Genomic DNA, 18,404 nt, shown 5'->3' on the forward strand with positions numbered 1-18,404 from the left:
GGCATTTATTTTTTTAATTTTGTTATGTACATACATACATACCTCTATGTACAATGTGCACGTCTGATTAATTATATAAAAAACAAATACATACAGTGGTCAAAAAATTATAGCCGAACCACTTTTAGCCAAGTTTTAACATATTATTTTTTTTAGTTATTTAATTTTAGTTATTTTTTTTTATTTTTATAAAAATATAGTTCATTCTTTAGCAAAACCCGTGTAAATCCCAGGTTCCAAGTCATTTGAAACTTGGACTTTATTCTACTAGAATTCAATGTGCTACAAAACTGCACACTCAGAATCTTTCTAGGAAATTAATTAGTTCTATTTTTTAATTTTTTTTCTTTTGATATTGCACAAAGTTTTACATTTACATTTTTATATTGGGCTATTGGAACAAATAGGGACGATAATTTTTTTGTAAAAAAAAAAAGTTGAAAAATTTGAACACATTATTTTTCGTGATAGGATAAAGAAAAATATTTATGCATTCATACGAAATTTTGGCCAAATGCCTAATCGTGTGACGCTACCTTTAAACTTATATTTATGTACATACACGGCTGTTTCTAAAGAATGAACTATATTTTTATAAAAAGCTGACCAAAATTAAACAACGACAAAAATTAAAAAACAACAAAAAGCATTTCAAAATTTGGTGCAGCTGTAATTTTTTCGACACAGTGCCACTAAGTATATTTTAAAATTTTTAGGTAATACCCTCATTGGATTATCGCGAAGCATTGCTTTGAAAGAACTAAAGCCCAAAATACAATAACGCAGTGGCAGCCAGGGTTGCCAACCGTACTATAATATATACTATTTTTTGGGTCTGCGTACTATATACTGTTGGAAAAAAATATAGTATGCAAAAATACTATATTTCTTCAATTATAAAACAAAGGGTCGACAGATCAAAAATGGCAACATTTTTAAAAATACTTAGAAAGATTTACCAAATTTACTTAAAATTATTTCGCTATGCTCTCTATTCCTGCAACTTCGGCATTCACAGAAAGAGTTTTTCTATTAAGATTTGGAAATGGTGAGATGAGAGAAATAAAGCGAATATCTCACTAATAAAAAATTAACTTTTGATTTATATTAATTTGAATATTGATAGCGATAAAGCATATAATACTTACACAGAAATATATTTTTTATAGACGAAATGCATAAGAAAGAAAACAGATGTACACTTAAAAATCATTTTTACTTTAAAAATTTAAATACCCGGCGCAAGTATTAAATATATGATTTTCACCTTTCCGAAACCTACCGCTAGATGGTAAGCGGGGGTGTATCAATTTTGAGTAAATTAGCGTCCTTAAATTTCGAAATATTGCAGTTTCAAGCATTTTTGAAATTTACCGTTATATGAAAAGCGGCCGTAATTTTAGTCCGATTTCAATAATTTTTAAAGTTTGCTTTTATGTGGCAAGCACAATAACCATACCGAGTTTGGTACAAATTGCTAGAACGGTTAGCGAGATACATATATGTGATCACAAGTGGGCGGTGCCACGCCCATTTTCCAAAATTTTATCATAAACATATTTCTTGGTAAATAGTTGTTGCAACCACCAATTTTGAATAAATTAGCTTTAATATTTACTGATTTATCGAAGATTTTGTATTTCTCGAAATTACCGTTATATGGGATGTGGGCGTGGTTATTGTCCGATTTTAAAAATTTTCAGCCATTTGGTATGCTGTACCAGGACCAACAACTGTGCTTAGTCTGGAAGAAATCGGTGAAGAGGTTGCCAAGATATACACATGTAACCATAAGTGGGCGTGGCTGCGCCCATTTTTCAAAAATTTATAATATTCTTATTTTTCGTCTAAAAATTATTGTAAATATCAATTTTGAGTGAATAATCTTCAGTAGTTACTAAAATATCGCAGTTTTCGTATTTCTGAAAATTACCGTTATATGGGAGGTAGGCGTGGTTATTGTCCGATTTCGCCCATTTTCAATACCATCCGTCCTACGCCCAGAAGAAGTTCACGTACGAAGTTTCGTTAAGATATCTCAATTTTTACTCGAGTTATCGTGTGCACAGACGGACGGACGGACAGACAGTCACCGCTTAATCGATTTCTCTTTTCATTCTGATCATTTATGTATACATTTGTCTATATCTATCTCGATTCGTTTTGCCTGTTACAAACAACCGTTATGTGAACAAAGTTATAATACCCTTGTGCACAAGTGCGCTCGGGTATAAAAAAAAAATACTATATACATATATTTGACGTGTACTATATTTTTTCAGTTTTTTTTTGAAAAAGGACAATATATTTCTAAGAAAATGCTGGCAGCCCTAGTGGCAGCGGCAGTTTTTCGAAATCTGGTGTTTTTCCTGCATTGGTAAATGATGCAGACATAATTGAATTTCAATTTCGCAAACTGAGGCTGAGTGAAGGTAACTTCAAAAACTGTAACAATATGGAACGTTTTTGAGATTAAGTAAGTTTGATTAAAAATGGATTACGTGAAGCGGCTTTTGGAGAATTGTGTGATTTAGTTCATAACATTTTTAGTCTGCCTCACAGTTCTGCAGCAGCTGAGCCCATTTTTACTGATTTAGCATTAATAAAAACGAAATTAAGAAAACAAATTGCAATTTAAAACTTTAAATAATATAATGTTAATAATATACAATTGTAATGCACTTTGGATGCAATATAAAAAAAATCGTTATAAAAACTGAATTAGCATATTTTTTTGATAAACTCCACTCAATTTCCCGATGTAATAAAAATTGGTGAATTTTTTACCATTTGGTGCATTTTTTGGTACGGTTTTTGGTAGGTGTGTTTTTTGGTTGGTTTGGTGCCGTTACATACATAAAATAAAAATAAAATATATTCCGACGAGTTGATAACCTCCTTCTTTTTTGAAGTCGGTTAAAAATGAAATTAATTTAATTCCACTGTGTGATCGATTACATTTCTGATTGATTTTAATACTTTTTCCCCTCAGTGTAGCGTTAAGATATTCAGAAATGAAGGGACAAACAGCTTTATCCCGCCTCCGAACTGCAAATGGATTTAATGAACTTTTGAGAAGCTTTCTCATGGCGGAAATACACTCGAAGGTTTGCCATAGCCTGCCGAAGGGTGACCGCTTTTTGAAAACACTTTTTTATAATTTAGAAGATGCCCAGTCCAGCGATCAGGCCAAGGTCCTACGGAGTGTCCAGTCAGCCACAGAAGCTATCGAATGTGAAAAGGAGTGCGCCAATTGGAGTTAAAATGTTTATTATTATTATTTTTTTTAATTCGTAAACTGAAGTCACACCGTAGGTTTGCAAACCTTCAACGATTTCTTCATCGCTTACATTGATAAGGAAAGGTGCAAATATTGTACCTTTAACACAGTTGAGATTCACTTGGTAGGTGGATGTAATCGGGCAAATGCCTGGGAGAGATTTGGTACTCAAAAACTTTTCGGCTATTTTTTTGTTCTTGGTTACGACCAGCGTTGACGTTTTGATACAATTGTATCATTTTTGATACTTTTTTTTTCTATATTTTAAGAATTCTGTTACTTTTGGCTGGTAGAAATTAATTTTTGAAAACTATGAATAATATTAACTATATAATAATTTTTTTCTTGTTATTTAAAGTCTTAAAATTTTCTAAATCTAAATCATTTTGATTTTTGCTCATGCTTGTATTATTGTAAAATAATTTGTGTTGCGTATGGAAACAACTGCGCAGCTTTTAGTCTAGTTTTGACTTTGGTGTCCAGATCGTTCTGTAAAATATGGATAGGAGCATAGAAAAAATAAATTTTTTAATACTCTTTTTTATGTTTTAAGGTTGGAGCTATCAAAATATACAACGCACATTCATTTTTCTTGCACATATTTACTTGAGCAAAGTTTCTCCAAAATAAGGTGTGCGCAATTTTATTGTGTAGTAATTTCCACAATATTGATTTGTACCAGTCTCGGGTTGCGCAATGATTTTGTGTAGTTTAGGCGTTTGTTTTTCGTTATGCAAATAAGCATATACATAGATTCTCTGTTTTTGATAACCCTTAAGTAGTGATGTTGGTCCATGGGATCAATCGCGATTTCCCAAAACCTGCTAAAATTAACATACGACAATATTTTACCTAGGCGACGAAGTGCACTATCCAATGTTCAACTTGAATCACATTTCTTACAATCAGTGTATTTACCATTAAAAAATCAAACTTGGCTGAAAAAAAAACATTGCGCTTTTGGGTCAGTGTACGGAACCTATTTCCATGTAGTACTCGACCATAGCTACAACCTACACTAGGTTTTGTTTCGGGTGTATTTTATAACTTTTTTTGTAGCACCGTGTTATTAAGTTAATAGCCTAGCAGCAACTTGTTATATATGCTAATATAATTTAAAATCATGATTTACCTGAATCGTTATTGGCGGCATTCCGGATTTTGGTAGTCTGTCGATTAAATCCGAAAGATCCTGCTCCAAGTGTTCAAAAACTAAAAGCACCATCAGTTGATCCTCGCGTTCAAGAACTTGGCACACTTCAAATAGTCTGCAAAATCAATTGTATAATTACATATGTATGTAGGCATGCGGACGTTTAAAAAGAAAGTATTTTATATAATGTGTAAAAAATAAATAAGGACACACAATAACTTATTTGATTTTTTTCTATGTACATTACAAAAAAATTAGGAACGAAAGTGAGTATGTATAATGATGCTGCCCCAATGACGGCCTGTTTATTCAAAAACGAATATACGATTTTTTCTAAGATATGTACACTGAGGAGCAAAACCGATATATTCGCAATATATTAAGACTTTTTTAATCTAGTTTCCGATTTCACATCTTCAAACGGTGTATTCGAGCTGCAAATAATGCGGTAGTGTTACTTTTTTTTATTGAAAGATCATCATGTTCACCGCGAAAATTTTCCGCGACTCTGCCTACACCAAGCGTTCGAGGAACAAAATTTTAAATCAGTTGCTCAACATTGGCAAATCAAAAGCAACATAAAAATTTTTACTGCACAATTTTTGGAGCATTTCAGAAGATTTTCAGCTGAGCATCAGCAAGATATCATCAAGAAAGCAACGAGGCTGCAATTTTGCGGTAGTTATTTCTTAGCTCGAGCTCACCCAGTAATTTTTTTTTGGAACTAAAGTTTATTAGTATTCAGAGACCCTCCAATATGAAAATTGTATTTTTTTTTGTGGTCTCTTGACCAGGGTGGTTGCGAATATTCGCATTTGCATTCGCAACCGCGGAGCTTCCGCATTAATTTTAACATTCGCATTCGCAATAATCAATGCGGAGCTTTTGCGAATGCGAATATTGTGCAAGTGCACTAATAAAACGTACAAACAAATGACAAATTGTAGCCAACATTTTTTGCCTGTGGAGATGCTATGTTAAAACGGTTCCCCTGTGTCCCCTTCTTTTGTAATTTAAAGTCAAAGAGTAAGATCCTTCAACAGGTATTTCCAGATAACCTTTAATTAGGTATGAATTATGTAACGATCGAATATTATTTGTCAATGGTCTGTTGAAAAAACTGCTTGCATCGCTAGTCTTTTTCCACTTTTTCTTAGATAAGTGTAATTATTATTTTTTCTCATAAAACTTATTATGATTAAGTTCCGTGTTTTTTTTTATTCTTTCAGCTTGAAAACAACAACTCAAATCGCACATAGGGTATTTCAACGATTTAGGCGGCCAAAAACCAATTTAACCAAATTTTGGAAAAAACTTAAAAAATTAGTCAAATAACATTTCCCAGTCCCCCTCGCTTTTTTAACTTGCACAGCGAACGTTCACCGTTGACCGGAAACAGAATAATCTAACGCTGCTTATAAATAAATTTTCGCTCTCTAGAAAGATCGTGACGGTTTTTGAGTTAATATTTTGATTTCTGCATTATATTCTTAAAAAGTAGTGATGGATCCGCATACAGGAGGTAATTATGCATTTAAGAATACATTTTAATCATTTATTAACAAAGTTCAATTTAAATGTAACGAAAATAGCGGGTTTCAACGAGTATTTTTTTGTTAATTTTTGTGAATATTAAGGAATTTGTTGTATCCCCGGAAGAGATCGCGTTAATATTCTATAGCGTTATTAATATAGTGTGAAAAGACTTCCCGCAGAATGGCAGATAAGTGGTATTTCTTAACTTAGAAAATGTATTAAGGAAAAATTTAAAAACGCAACTAGTATATAGTAACCTACTTTAGATCTATTTTAACACTAAAATTAACCTATTAAATGAATTTGAGGCCGCGGAACTAGAAAATGAATCCATTTAATTTAACAAATAAATAGTTTTCGAGATATTAGCAAAAGTCATGTTCTCTCGGGCCTTTCGGTCCTGTTGCTAGAAATCTGCGGGAATGTAAGGCGAGCCCAACTATGTTTATATTTCGGAATAAATATTTGTTTTCCTTTACATTGGTGTTATATAAGTGATGATTAAAGAATATTATATATTTAGATAAATGTCAATTTAGATAAATCTACGATATTTCAGTAAATGTTGTATCCAAATTGTTAAAAATTAGTATGTAAAGTAAAATTTTGGAACAAAATAGGATTATTATTAAATTTTAGAAAATCGGGCGATAACCACGCCCACTTCCCATATAAGGGTAATTTACAGAAACGCGAAAACTGCGATTAATCAATAACTACTGAAGCTAATTCACTTTAAATCGATTCTTGGAATAACCCTTAGCATTAAATGAAATCATAATGTTTTTTTGGATAATGCGCGTGGCGCTGCGCACTTTTGACCACAAATGTATATCTCGGTAACAGATTTATCATTTGTACCAGGGTTGTTGCGAATATTCGCATTCGCATTCGCAACCGCGAAGCTTCTGCATTAATTTCAACATTCGCATTCGCAATAATCAATGCGTAGCTTTTGCGAATGCGAATGTTGTGCAAGTGCACTTATTAAGCGTATATCTGACAAATAAAATGACAAATTGTAGCCAATATTTTTGCCTGTGGGCGTGGGAGTATTTGTGTAACAAAACTGGTCAAATGTCATATTTATCAACTTTGATAAAAATGTCTTTCTTAAACTTTATATCCGAGCTCAATGGCAGCCATACAAGTTCCAACTTCTACTTGACCTTTGACGTACGTCAAAGAGAACATAGACTTTTTAACAATGTTTTTTTTTTTCTTTATAAGCATAAAAAATACATACATTTACATAAATAGTTACTAGTGTAAATAATACATATGTATATGGTGGTAAGAATTTCCTAAAAAGAAACGATGAAACAGGAATAGTCGTGCGAAACCCCAGTTCAATATCTGCTGGAAGTAGGGTTGCCAGACGTACTGCTTTTGGGAGTAAACGTACTCCTTTTTATTGTAATGTACTCCCTTGTACTCCCAAAAAAAATATCTGGAAATGTACTCCTTTCTTAGTTTTGTATTCTTTTGTACTCATTTTTCCAGCTATTAATATTTTATCATATACAGGGCGTAAAATAAAAACTGTTGCACAGATTTTATTGAAAAATAAAAGGGAACTTTATAGATTTTGCGAAAAAAGTAGTTAATTGTTAATTATCCACAGATTTTACTTAAATTTTATTAATAAGTTTTTAAATTTTAACCTTCATTTGCGTTTACCAGCGGTAAACACTTTGAGAGAAAAGCTCAAGCGGCACGCAAGTCTTCGTCGGTTACTTTATTACATATTGTCACTAGACACGAATAAAGGCGCGAGCTCAAAAAATGACGGCGAAAAAAGACGCATAAAAAAACTTCAGCGTCAAAGACTCTTACTACTTCGCAAGTTTTCGATAACAATTTTTTACGAATCTTTTTTCGCCGTCAAAACACTAGCGCGCCTTTATTCGTGTGTATGACGATATCTTCTGTAACCATAGGCTAACTTCCTTCATTTGGCTCCTTTATACTTCGTCTTTTGTCCAACATAGGGCCTCATACTCAGCAATCCAAAAGACTCGGAACTGGTGACTAGGAGGCCATTCATTCGACCAACCCTATACCTATACATTTTCTTTTTGTTTTTATACAAAATCTAAGAAAAAATACACCTGAAAAAAGCATGTACTTATCTCCCAAAGCTGGCAAATGGAAATAAGGATTAAAGTTTTAAAACTAATTAATAAAATTAAAGTTAACTATTTATAAAGTTAGCAAAAAATACTTTTTTTCGCAAAATCTTTAAAGGACTCTTTTATTTTTCGAAAAACCTTTGCGACAGTTATTATTTTACGCCCTGTACTTTGCCATTCATATTGTGGCGAGCACTACTTAGTAAGTAAAGTTAAGTGTGATAGTGAAAAGGTGTAAGCATGGTCGTAGGCAGGTAGGTGCAGGGCGCTGGGGTATAAAAATAAGATAAATTATAAAATAATAAAATTGCCATACATTCAGGAATAGCCTGGAATTCTTTTTTAGAATTTAGTTATTTATTTTTAACATTTATTGTTGCTTTGAAAAAGATTTCTATGATATGCGTGTTTGTTTGTACCTAAATAATGGTAATTTATAACAATAAATTGCACAAAAAAATTAAAACAAAAATTGTACTCCTTTTTTAAGTTCTGTACTGCTTTTTTCTATCGAAAATAGAAATGTACTCCTTTCTCTGTTTCAGAATCTGGTAACCCTAGCTGGAAGTGCTGGTTTAAGTATACTGCTTTGCTTTTTCCTTGGCTAAATAGATACTTTCAAATTATATTTCTCATGAATTATATATCCACTCGAGGAACCCCGGTTGGCATCAAACTTTATAATTTTAAATAACTATGCGCACACCGAAACAACTCGCGGCGATGGCAAAACTGAAACTGAGACAAACAAGCCTGGGCATGTCATAGCCAGTGTTGCCAGGTCTTCGGCATGAGAAAACGCCCCTCTTGGTGTGAAAAAACGTCATTTCCTACCCAAAAACGTCTTATTCAAATGAATGTACAAAAAATTATTCTTATTAAACTTGTATTATATACAAAGGTACAAATGTACGTAAGGTAAAATGTCATTTTGACAGAGCACATTTAAAATTCATTGTAAACTAGTTTGAGATCGTTAATATAAAAATCATTTTATACATACACTTGTGATCAGCTGATTAAGTCATCACTATTTTGATCGAGTTTCGCTTTTTCTCTTTTGTTTATTTAATGTTTATTATTTTTGCATTTGAGCCAAGCTCATTATATAACAAACAAAATATAAATCCACATTTCAAACTTTGTGCAAAAATTATAACAATCTGCAAAGCTTCAGCTAGATTTTAAACTTTTTATTTCGATTTAGAATTTTTTCGAGTATGCCGTTTGATAGTTCATTAAATTCAATCAATAATGTGCAAGTTTAAAGAAGCTAAACAATCGGGTTTCTTCTTGTAGACATTTGGTAAGGGGGTCGGTTGTTGGAAATGCTAAATTCTTCCTAAATCCTTCTGCTAAGAAGAAGTATAGCAATATTTCAGCCTTTTTTGCGTTCATTACATTTTCAATGAAGTCTTAAAAAAGTCGCCTACTTTTTTCTGACTTTTTATGCTGCTCCGGCTTTTTTGATGCTTTTGCGAGCGTGCGTGTTGCAAGAGATCAGCTCTTCCTGATTTGGCTTTTAATGTGCAATTGCAAACATTACAATAGCCTCGTAACCACAAGTGTTTACACAGCCAGCCTTTGAACACGGGATCCTTAGTCCAAGAATCCAAAAAAATGCGCGTACGCTTGGTATGCATCATATTTAAGTCATCTGCATCCAAAGAATAAATATCTTTTGAAGCAGCTGCTGCAAAACACAAAGCTTGTAAAGATTTATTAAGAAAATAATTCAAAATCAGTTCCACTTACAAGATTTAGTAACAGATTTCTCGGAAGTTAAAAAACGTCATTTTTTACACAAAAAATGTCCAAACTTCAACAGGATACAAAAAACGTCCAAATGACGTTAAAAACGTCAACCTGGCAACGCTGGTCATAGCACACACTTTTCTTTCTCTACCTAACGCAGTGATCGACATAATGGTCGGCATACTAGAACATTCAAACGATTCAGCTGGCGCTCTTCGCATGTGAAACACACATGTGCTCAGAGAGCGCTCAGCATTATTTAGAGTGGCTCACACGCATGAGTATGTTCCGCTCTCAAACAAAATCGTGGTTGCCTCAACTAAGATTTGGTAACTATGACTAAACCATGTGTTGAAAGAAAATGTTGCTTCAAAAAAATATTTATTAGTATTTACCAAACCCTTCAACTAAATTAACGATTTGGTACAACCTAGATGAATATTAGAAGCTTTAATATATTTAGTTATAATTACCAACTCATGGTAATAGTTCCCAATCCTTGGTCACAGTTCCCAAATATTGTCAAAATTCGGAAACTAAATATCTTTAGTTGTCGAAACTAATCCTTTTTCTCAGTGTACTAGACTCAAAAGAAGGAAGTGTGCACTGTAATTCTTAACCAAATTTTCGTGATTTGCTTTTGATGTTACACATATTCGTTGCAATAATTTCAAATGGGGCTCTTTGGGGAATCTATTTTTAGAAAAAAATTTTAAAAACAGTAATTTTATACATTGGATCCTTGGCTAAAAACTTCTGTGGTAAAACTGGCCCTTCTNAGACTCAAAAGAAGGAAGTGTGCACTGTAATTCTTAACCAAATTTTCGTGATTTGCTTTTGATGTTACACATATTCGTTGCAATAATTTCAAATGGGGCTCTTTGGGGAATCTATTTTTAGAAAAAATTTTAAAAACAGTAATTTTGTTTACTTGTCGGGCAATATTTTTTTCATAGGAATATACATTGGATCCTTGGCTAAAAACTTCTGTGGTAAAACTGGCCCTTCTTTGCTATTTACAGGTCTATTCTGCACGTTACCGAAGATTTTGTAACCGGAAAATTTTATTACCAAAAAATGTTACCAGTTCTTGTCACCGCGATTCTAGGAACGTTGGTAATGCAGTTAAAATATTCAGCAATTCAGCTATGAAGAATTGTGCAAATTCTGGCATTGCATATTTCACGGGGCAATACTTTGTTACCAGCTTATGAGATGGTAACAAAATTGACCGGTTACAAGAATAGACAGAATGCGAAAAGGGTTTAAAAATTGACAGGAACTTTATTTACCGGTTACAAACTTTTTTTTAACAGCGCAGAATAGACCTGTTAAAGTCAAAGGGTAAGCTCCTTCAATAGGGATTTCGAGCAGAAGTGATCAACGTCTCGCTATAAAGATAATCGATGCCCAATAATTAAAAAACTATGGGCTGGCTTCTCCAACTCAACTTAACTTAGTTAAGCCAAATTTCTTGACTTGACTAAGCTGTGTAAAACGTAGGCTAACTTTTGACTTAAGTCCGAAAAGTAGCTAAACTAAGTTAAGTTGAGTTGGAGAAACCAGGCCTATAGGTATGACCTTTAATGAGATAAGAATTACGTAACTATCTGAGATTCAAATGCTTATGAAAAACAGGGTGTTTTTTTTTTTAATAACAATATTCTGATCCGATATGGCTGGCAGCCACGACTTTGAAAACAGAATTTTGTTCAAAATTTTCGCTGGCTATCGAAGATCGAAGACCGAAAGTGAAATTCGTATTATGAGCTATGCAAGCGTGTCGAAATTTTTGTTGAGTATCGAATTTTCTGTCGAACAGAATTTTGCTTTCGATGGTGTAGCGAAGTGTTAGAAAATTGTGAAAAATGTATGATTTTGTATATGTTTTCTTACATTTTGGCGGCTAGACACTAATTTTAAACAATTTTTATTAATTTCATGCAGTTCTAACATCNACTAAACACAAGCTCGAAAGGCTGGTTTTACTTGTGAAAGAAAATCCCAGTACTCTGTTGGCTCGATCTCTGAGAACAAAATCGTAGCGCTATTGATAGATTTAAAATATTTTAAATAGATTTGGCTCACAAACGCCTCTTTAGATGGTCGGAACTTTTTAATGAATCTGTAGACAAATGGCTTAAATATATTTTATATCAAAATATATTCGAAACACTAATAAACTTAAACTCTCTTAAACATTTGCTACTCCTGGCCAGTTTACTAAGCTCTCATCCTCTGACGAATCGTTGAACCAGAACTCGTTGTACTCATTTCTGTACACTTTCTTTTTTATTTCATTTTAATTAGAACAAATTTACATAAATATGTATAAGCACACTTTTTATTTTTCTCGATTTGTACACAAAGCTTCTCAGCCAACTCTCAGCGGTGAAAAATATACTATTGTGAACAACCTAAACGAGCGAAATTCACAATAGCGCTATTCTTCATCGAATGAGCGCCATAATACCAAATGAAAATTCGTTCGCTCAGCACTTTCGACCACAGTCGAAAATCGAATGCAACTCATAATAGGGGACAATAATTTATTTTTCATATCCACCTATTTAGCTCGCTATAAAGACAAATTTTTCAAACCAGTCGCAGAAGAAAGTATTAAAAATGAATTACAGAAATTAAATCGAAAAACGCTGATGAAGTTACAGATTCCCCAAATTCGAAACAGCCAAAGGAATGAGAATGAAAAATTATTTCTAAAAAGCTTTAGAAAAACCTGACACATCAGGTTTGGCTTGTTTCTTGAAAATACTTGACATCCGCATTCGCATCCGCGGATGTTAGCTGTTAGATACTCGCATCCGCATTCGCATCCGCGGATGTCTAAAATTCCACATTCGCAACATTCCTAATTTGTACCAAACTTGGTGCACTTGGTATGGAAAGAAATGCGTTGAAAATACGAAAACTCCGATATTTCAGTAATTGGGGACGCTAATTTACTCCAAGTTAATACTTACAAAATTCTCTTAACAATAAATAAGACTGTTATTATTACAAAAATGGAGTTTTATTACATTGGGTGCATTCGAGCTACGTAATAATTACCGCAATATTGCGGACTTGTTGCTTGTTGCTGACATGTTGCTGATGCTCAACTTAAACTTTTCTAAAATCTTGCAGAAATTGCGCAGTAAAAATTTGTATGTTACTTTTCATTNGGACTTGTTGCTTGTTGCTGACATGTTGCTGATGCTCAACTTAAACTTTTATAAAATCTTGCAGAAATTGCGCAGTAAAAATTTGTATGTTACTTTTCATTTGCCAATGCTCAAAATTTTCGCGTATTTTGACTGCCTGCAACTAGAAAAAGTCGAGCTCAGCTAATAAAAACACTAATTACAAGCTATTCATTACAGATGAACCTTTCCAAGAAGTCACCCGGGAGCTAACAGATCTGAGACCTTCATCGTCCAATAATTCAAATTATTATAAAAAGCGGGGCACCTTTTTAACAAAATAACAAGGCTTTAAACTAATTCTGCTGGCAGCCACGATTTTCAAAACAGAATTTTCTTCGAAATTTTCATTCCTAGAAAATAAAAATTTATTTGCCATATCCACCTATTTAGAACCTCGCTACAAGCACACATTTTTTAAACCAGTCTCAGATGACAGGATTAAAAATGAATTACAAAAACTATAATAGAAAAACGCTGATGACGTAACAGGTTCTCCAAATTCTGAAACACAAAATAATTGGTTCTCCAAATTGGAAAACAACGGTGTTTAAACAACGTTCCTGCCATGATGCTAGATTGTGAAGATGAAAGTCAGGAGGAAAAGTAACACGGTGCAATTCTCAAAAAGGAATTATTGCACCACAATAAAAAAAAAGAAAAAAAACTAACTGAAAGTCCTTTCAATGGTACAGCGTCAATCGAAAAGAGTTTACAATTTTGTCAAGTTTCAAGTTTTTCAAGTTGGTCGCCTCGAGCGAGTAGTTATTTAGTGGCGCAGGTTTGATTTACGACCCTTTAAGAAAGAGGTTGTAACCCTAAAAGGCAGCAAAATTACACTTTATTAAATACAATGTTCCAATTTTTAAATTCAAACTTTAAAAAATAACAAATTGTTTCACTGATTTTATTAAACAAACTTTTTTTGCTGAAAACTTATTTAAATTCCCAAAACTGAAGGCCAACTTAAATTAAAAGAACCAACACTGAAATGCGTCAAAATGAAAGTAAAAGAGTACAAATTTCTATCTAAAGCAAAACGCCCTGGGAAGACAATAGGTTTGTTCGTCGAAAATCCAGTGAAAATTATCACTCAAAATATCAGATAGTAAGAAAAAATGCTCCCTAATTCTCTCTCAAGTACAGAAACTTCCAAATTTCTGCACGAACGCAAATGTGCGACCTATAAATATTTTTTGATTTCAAAATAAAAAAATTGGGGTNCGAAAATCCAGTGAAAATTGTCACTCAAAATATCAGATAGTAAGAAAAAATGCTCCCTAATTCTCTCTCAAGTACAGAAACTTCCAAATTTCTGCACGAACGCAAATGTGCGACCTATAAATATTTTTTGATTTCAAAATAAAAAAATTGGGGTACAATTTTTTCGGTATAGAATAATCCTAGAGGGTGAGAGCATAAAAATTCCGACTTTGCTTTTTCACATGCATTTTGGACCACCCTAGTGTACATACATATACGTGATATAGTGATTTAGCCTCATTTATCAAAAATTCAATAACGCACATGGCTTGGATGCACTTATCCGTTGTTTTTGTTTCGAATGCAATGTTCGCAAACCACGCCACAAACGATCTAAAAATATTGATTTACAAGAATTGTTTACCATTTCTACGAAAAGTTGTTTTTTCCCATATAAAAATACATGGAAAACTTTGAGAGTTTTGAGCGACTTCTAAATATTTTTTGATTTCCAAATAAAAAATAGGGGTATACTTTTTTTCGATATAGAACAATCCTAGGGGGTGAGAGCATTACAATTCCGACTTTACTATTTTTGGACCACCCTAATGAACACACATAGAAGTAAAATATAAATAATTTTAGGTAACACATACACAAAAAAACCTAAGTCATAAGCAGTGTTGCCGCGAATCTTTTTAGTGGTAGCCAAATTCCTTTAAAAAAGGGCTAAAAAAGAGCTAAAAAAAGTCGTTGTGGCTAAAAATGGTAGCTCAATTTTTTTACTAACATATACTTATATAAGCATACACGCAAACATTTTCAATAAGTAATGGTATAGAAAAACAATAAACTCTGGAAAAAAGCAAATATTTTTCCAACCAACAACCGTTTTGTATGTAAGTGAAAATATTCGACACCAGCTAGCTGGCTCCATCAAGTGATTTTACTAGGTCGAGGAAAGATCGAAATGATTAGAGCCGAAATTTCATACGTTTTGTACCATTTTGTTAAACATTTTTTTTTTTAATTCACAACTGCAATATCGGGATTTTAATCCTCCACACACACGGCTTTGACTCATATAGTGCAACAAATTTCCGCCAAAATACTTTTTACTTAGAAAATTTAGCTAATTTCACCACTCACGACACCAGCAAGCTGGTACAATCATAAAATTTTCAAATAGTTTTTGAAGTCGCACCAGCAGCTGGTACAATCACACCACAAGAACATACACGGTCAATCGACTTGATGGGCCATTTAACAAATTAAGCATATTAAGGGCCGTAAACTTATCTATTTTAAACTATAGTTAAATCGTTAATAGATAAGTTAACAGCCCTAATACTTTTACAGTATGTATGTATGAAAACATAAGGTACATACAATACATATATGTATATATATCAGTATTTCTTAGTTTAAAAATTCATCTCATACATAAATGAAAAAAAAATAAATCAAATTAAGTATATACAACTTTTTCATACCAAGTATGAATAAATTCTCTAAAGGGCTAAAAAAAAGGCTAGGGACAATTTTAAATTTATGTGGCCAAAAAAAGTATGTGGTAGCTAAATCTAGCCACCAAAGGGCTAAAACAGCAACACTGGTCATAAGCATTTCAATTGCATCATCCGCGACTTTGCTATCCATCTTTGCGCTATCACGACAAAATCTAGGGTTGCCAGATTTTTCATGCGCGAAATCAGTACATNAAAGGGCTAAAAAAAAGGGCTAGGGACAATTTTAAATTTATGTGGCCAAAAAAAGTATGTGGTAGCTAAATCTAGCCACCAAAGGGCTAAAACAGCAACACTGGTCATAAGCATTTCAATTGCATCATCCGCGACTTTGCTATCCATCTTTGCGCTATCACGACAAAATCTAGGGTTGCCAGATTTTTCATGCGCGAAATCAGTACATTAGACTTTTTCATGCTAAAAAAATCAGTACTTTTCAGTACATTTTTATTCAAAGCAAAGTTATGAATGTAAGTAACAGAAAATAATTTAAAACGGCTGAGTTATTGTTTTTAACAATATTTTGGTATATAAATAAAGTATAGTTCATAAAATGTAAAAGTGTTATTCATTTTAACATGAGTGTACACATCATTATACACAGGAGCCAATAAATTATTTTATATTTGTGACTTTTTGAATAGCAATAATGAGACCATTCCCATTTTCAGTGTTTAAATAGTCAAGGAGTTCTATACATTTCATTTTAAAATTACTTTTAATTTGAAGTTCACTTTCAAAATTTTAATTAGAAGCCGGTTTCTCTCCTTGCGCCAGGAAACAAACTTTATTCTTAAGTTCCTCTAATACTGTGAAACAGTACCACTTTTTAAGGAGTTCATCTATATTTCCTCATCGCTTAAATAATTTTTCAACTACGCAAAAACTGTGAAAGACTAAGAATTCGCTAAAAAGAGTATCGAACTCTAAGTCTTGTATGCAAAACTTTTTTACAAAGTCAGTAAATTGAGAAAAAGGAGTTGTAAGTTATAGGCAAAAGCGATTCGAATCTTGAAATTTATTGTTATTAAACTGAAAGTTATTTTCGAAATAACTAACAACACTCGACAAAAATTTAAGCCTTCTTTTTAAATAATTTAAGCTCCATCATATTATCGCAACTGGTACGTAATGACCCGGCGATATGCCCATAAAATGATTGATCTTTTTGTTGTATTAATTTCTGGGCATATCAAACATTATCTAAAACATGTCAACTATAATTAAATTATTTTCATCTTATTTTTTACAATACAGTATAAGGAAGTTCCAACGTTATGTAAAAACCTTAAGAAAATGCTAAAGTGAATAGAAAATTCAGTACAAATCGGTACAAATTTTGAAAAATCAGGACATTAGCGTACTTATTGAAGAAATGAAGTAAACCAGGCAAACGACAAGCAGCATGTTGGCGAGCATGCTCGTGCACATGTTCGTCGTGTGTGGCCACTGTAAATAAATAATTAGTCTGTTGCTTTGAACTTCGGACTAAAACCTGTGGAACTGTCAAACTACAATTTTACTTTCTCAAGTGAGAGTAAAAGGAGAACAGATGCAGAAGTGCACGGGAACGCAAAAAGCACTATTTCCTGTAAAAACGTCAGTCGGTTTGTTTACGTGTCATTTGTACAACACTGATTTGGCTGAAATATCACTAACTAAAGAATGTACACGAAAAAAACTGGTCGCACATAACCAAGCATAGCTCGGTTAATCATAACATTAAAATAAAAATCGGTAGACACTTAAAAAGCTGGAAGCATTTTCCACCTTACTGCATCATTTATTTTTAGTAACAAAAATCAGTGTAGAAACGAGGACCAAGAAAGAAATCGATCGCGAGTTAATATTGCGCAAAAAGCTGGAAAATCCCAGCATGTTCCACAACGACATCGCAAAAAGCTAAAATTTCCAAAGTCTACCGTTACTTATGTGCTTAAAAAATACAATGAATGTTTATCTTTAAAAAGGAACCCTGGTAGTGGCAGAAAAAAGGATTTGCTTGCGAAATTAAGGAAAGGAAGTGTTATCTGCTTTTAAGAAAAATCCTGGACTTTCGGTAAGAGATGTCGGCAAAAAATTAAACATGTCGTCTTCGTATATACAAAAAGTATGCAAAACAGCAGGACTACGTTCTTACAAAGTGAATGCAGCACCTAATCGCAACGGTAAGCAAAATTTGTTGGCGAAACAACGTGCTCGGAAATTGTACGACAGTCTCATACAAAAATTTGGCTGTATTGTTATGGATGACGAATCGTACGTAAAAGCCGATTTTAAACAAATCCGGGGCCGCGAATTTCACACTGCAAATAAAAGAGGCAATGTTGCAGATAAATATAAAAACAAAAAGTTTGACAAATTTCCCAAAAAGTTTCTCATTTGGCAGGCAATTTGCCAATGCGGCTTCAAAAGTGATCCTTTTATAGGCACTGGTACAATTAACCAAGAAATTTATGTTAAGGAGTGTCTGCAAAAGCGACTTTTACCTCTTATACGGCTTCATAAAGATCCAGTGCTTTTTTGGCATGATCTCGCGATATGTCATTACGGAAAAATGGCTTCAGGATGGTAACATAGTAACAAAGTGTATTTTGTAGCAAAAGAGGAGAATCCACC

At 33.1% G+C, this 18,404-nt stretch overlaps 1 protein-coding gene across 2 annotated transcripts in view; it reads right to left on the minus strand.

The window, feature by feature from the left end:
- Positions 1–18,404, minus strand: part of Cdk4 (Cyclin-dependent kinase 4) — an 80,051-nt gene that overhangs the window by 34,691 nt on the left and 26,956 nt on the right. For both annotated transcript variants that reach the window (XM_017620059.1, XM_017620058.1), the window contains one exon: positions 4,413–4,548. In XM_017620059.1, the coding sequence (XP_017475548.1) occupies positions 4,413–4,548 (136 nt within the window). The remainder of the gene's footprint in view (positions 1–4,412; positions 4,549–18,404) is intronic.

This window comes from Rhagoletis zephyria, unplaced genomic scaffold (assembly GCF_001687245.7).
Source record: "Rhagoletis zephyria isolate East Lansing unplaced genomic scaffold, Rhagoletis_zephyria_1.1 Rzeph_scaffold_02033, whole genome shotgun sequence".
Taxonomy (NCBI): domain Eukaryota; kingdom Metazoa; phylum Arthropoda; class Insecta; order Diptera; family Tephritidae; genus Rhagoletis; species Rhagoletis zephyria.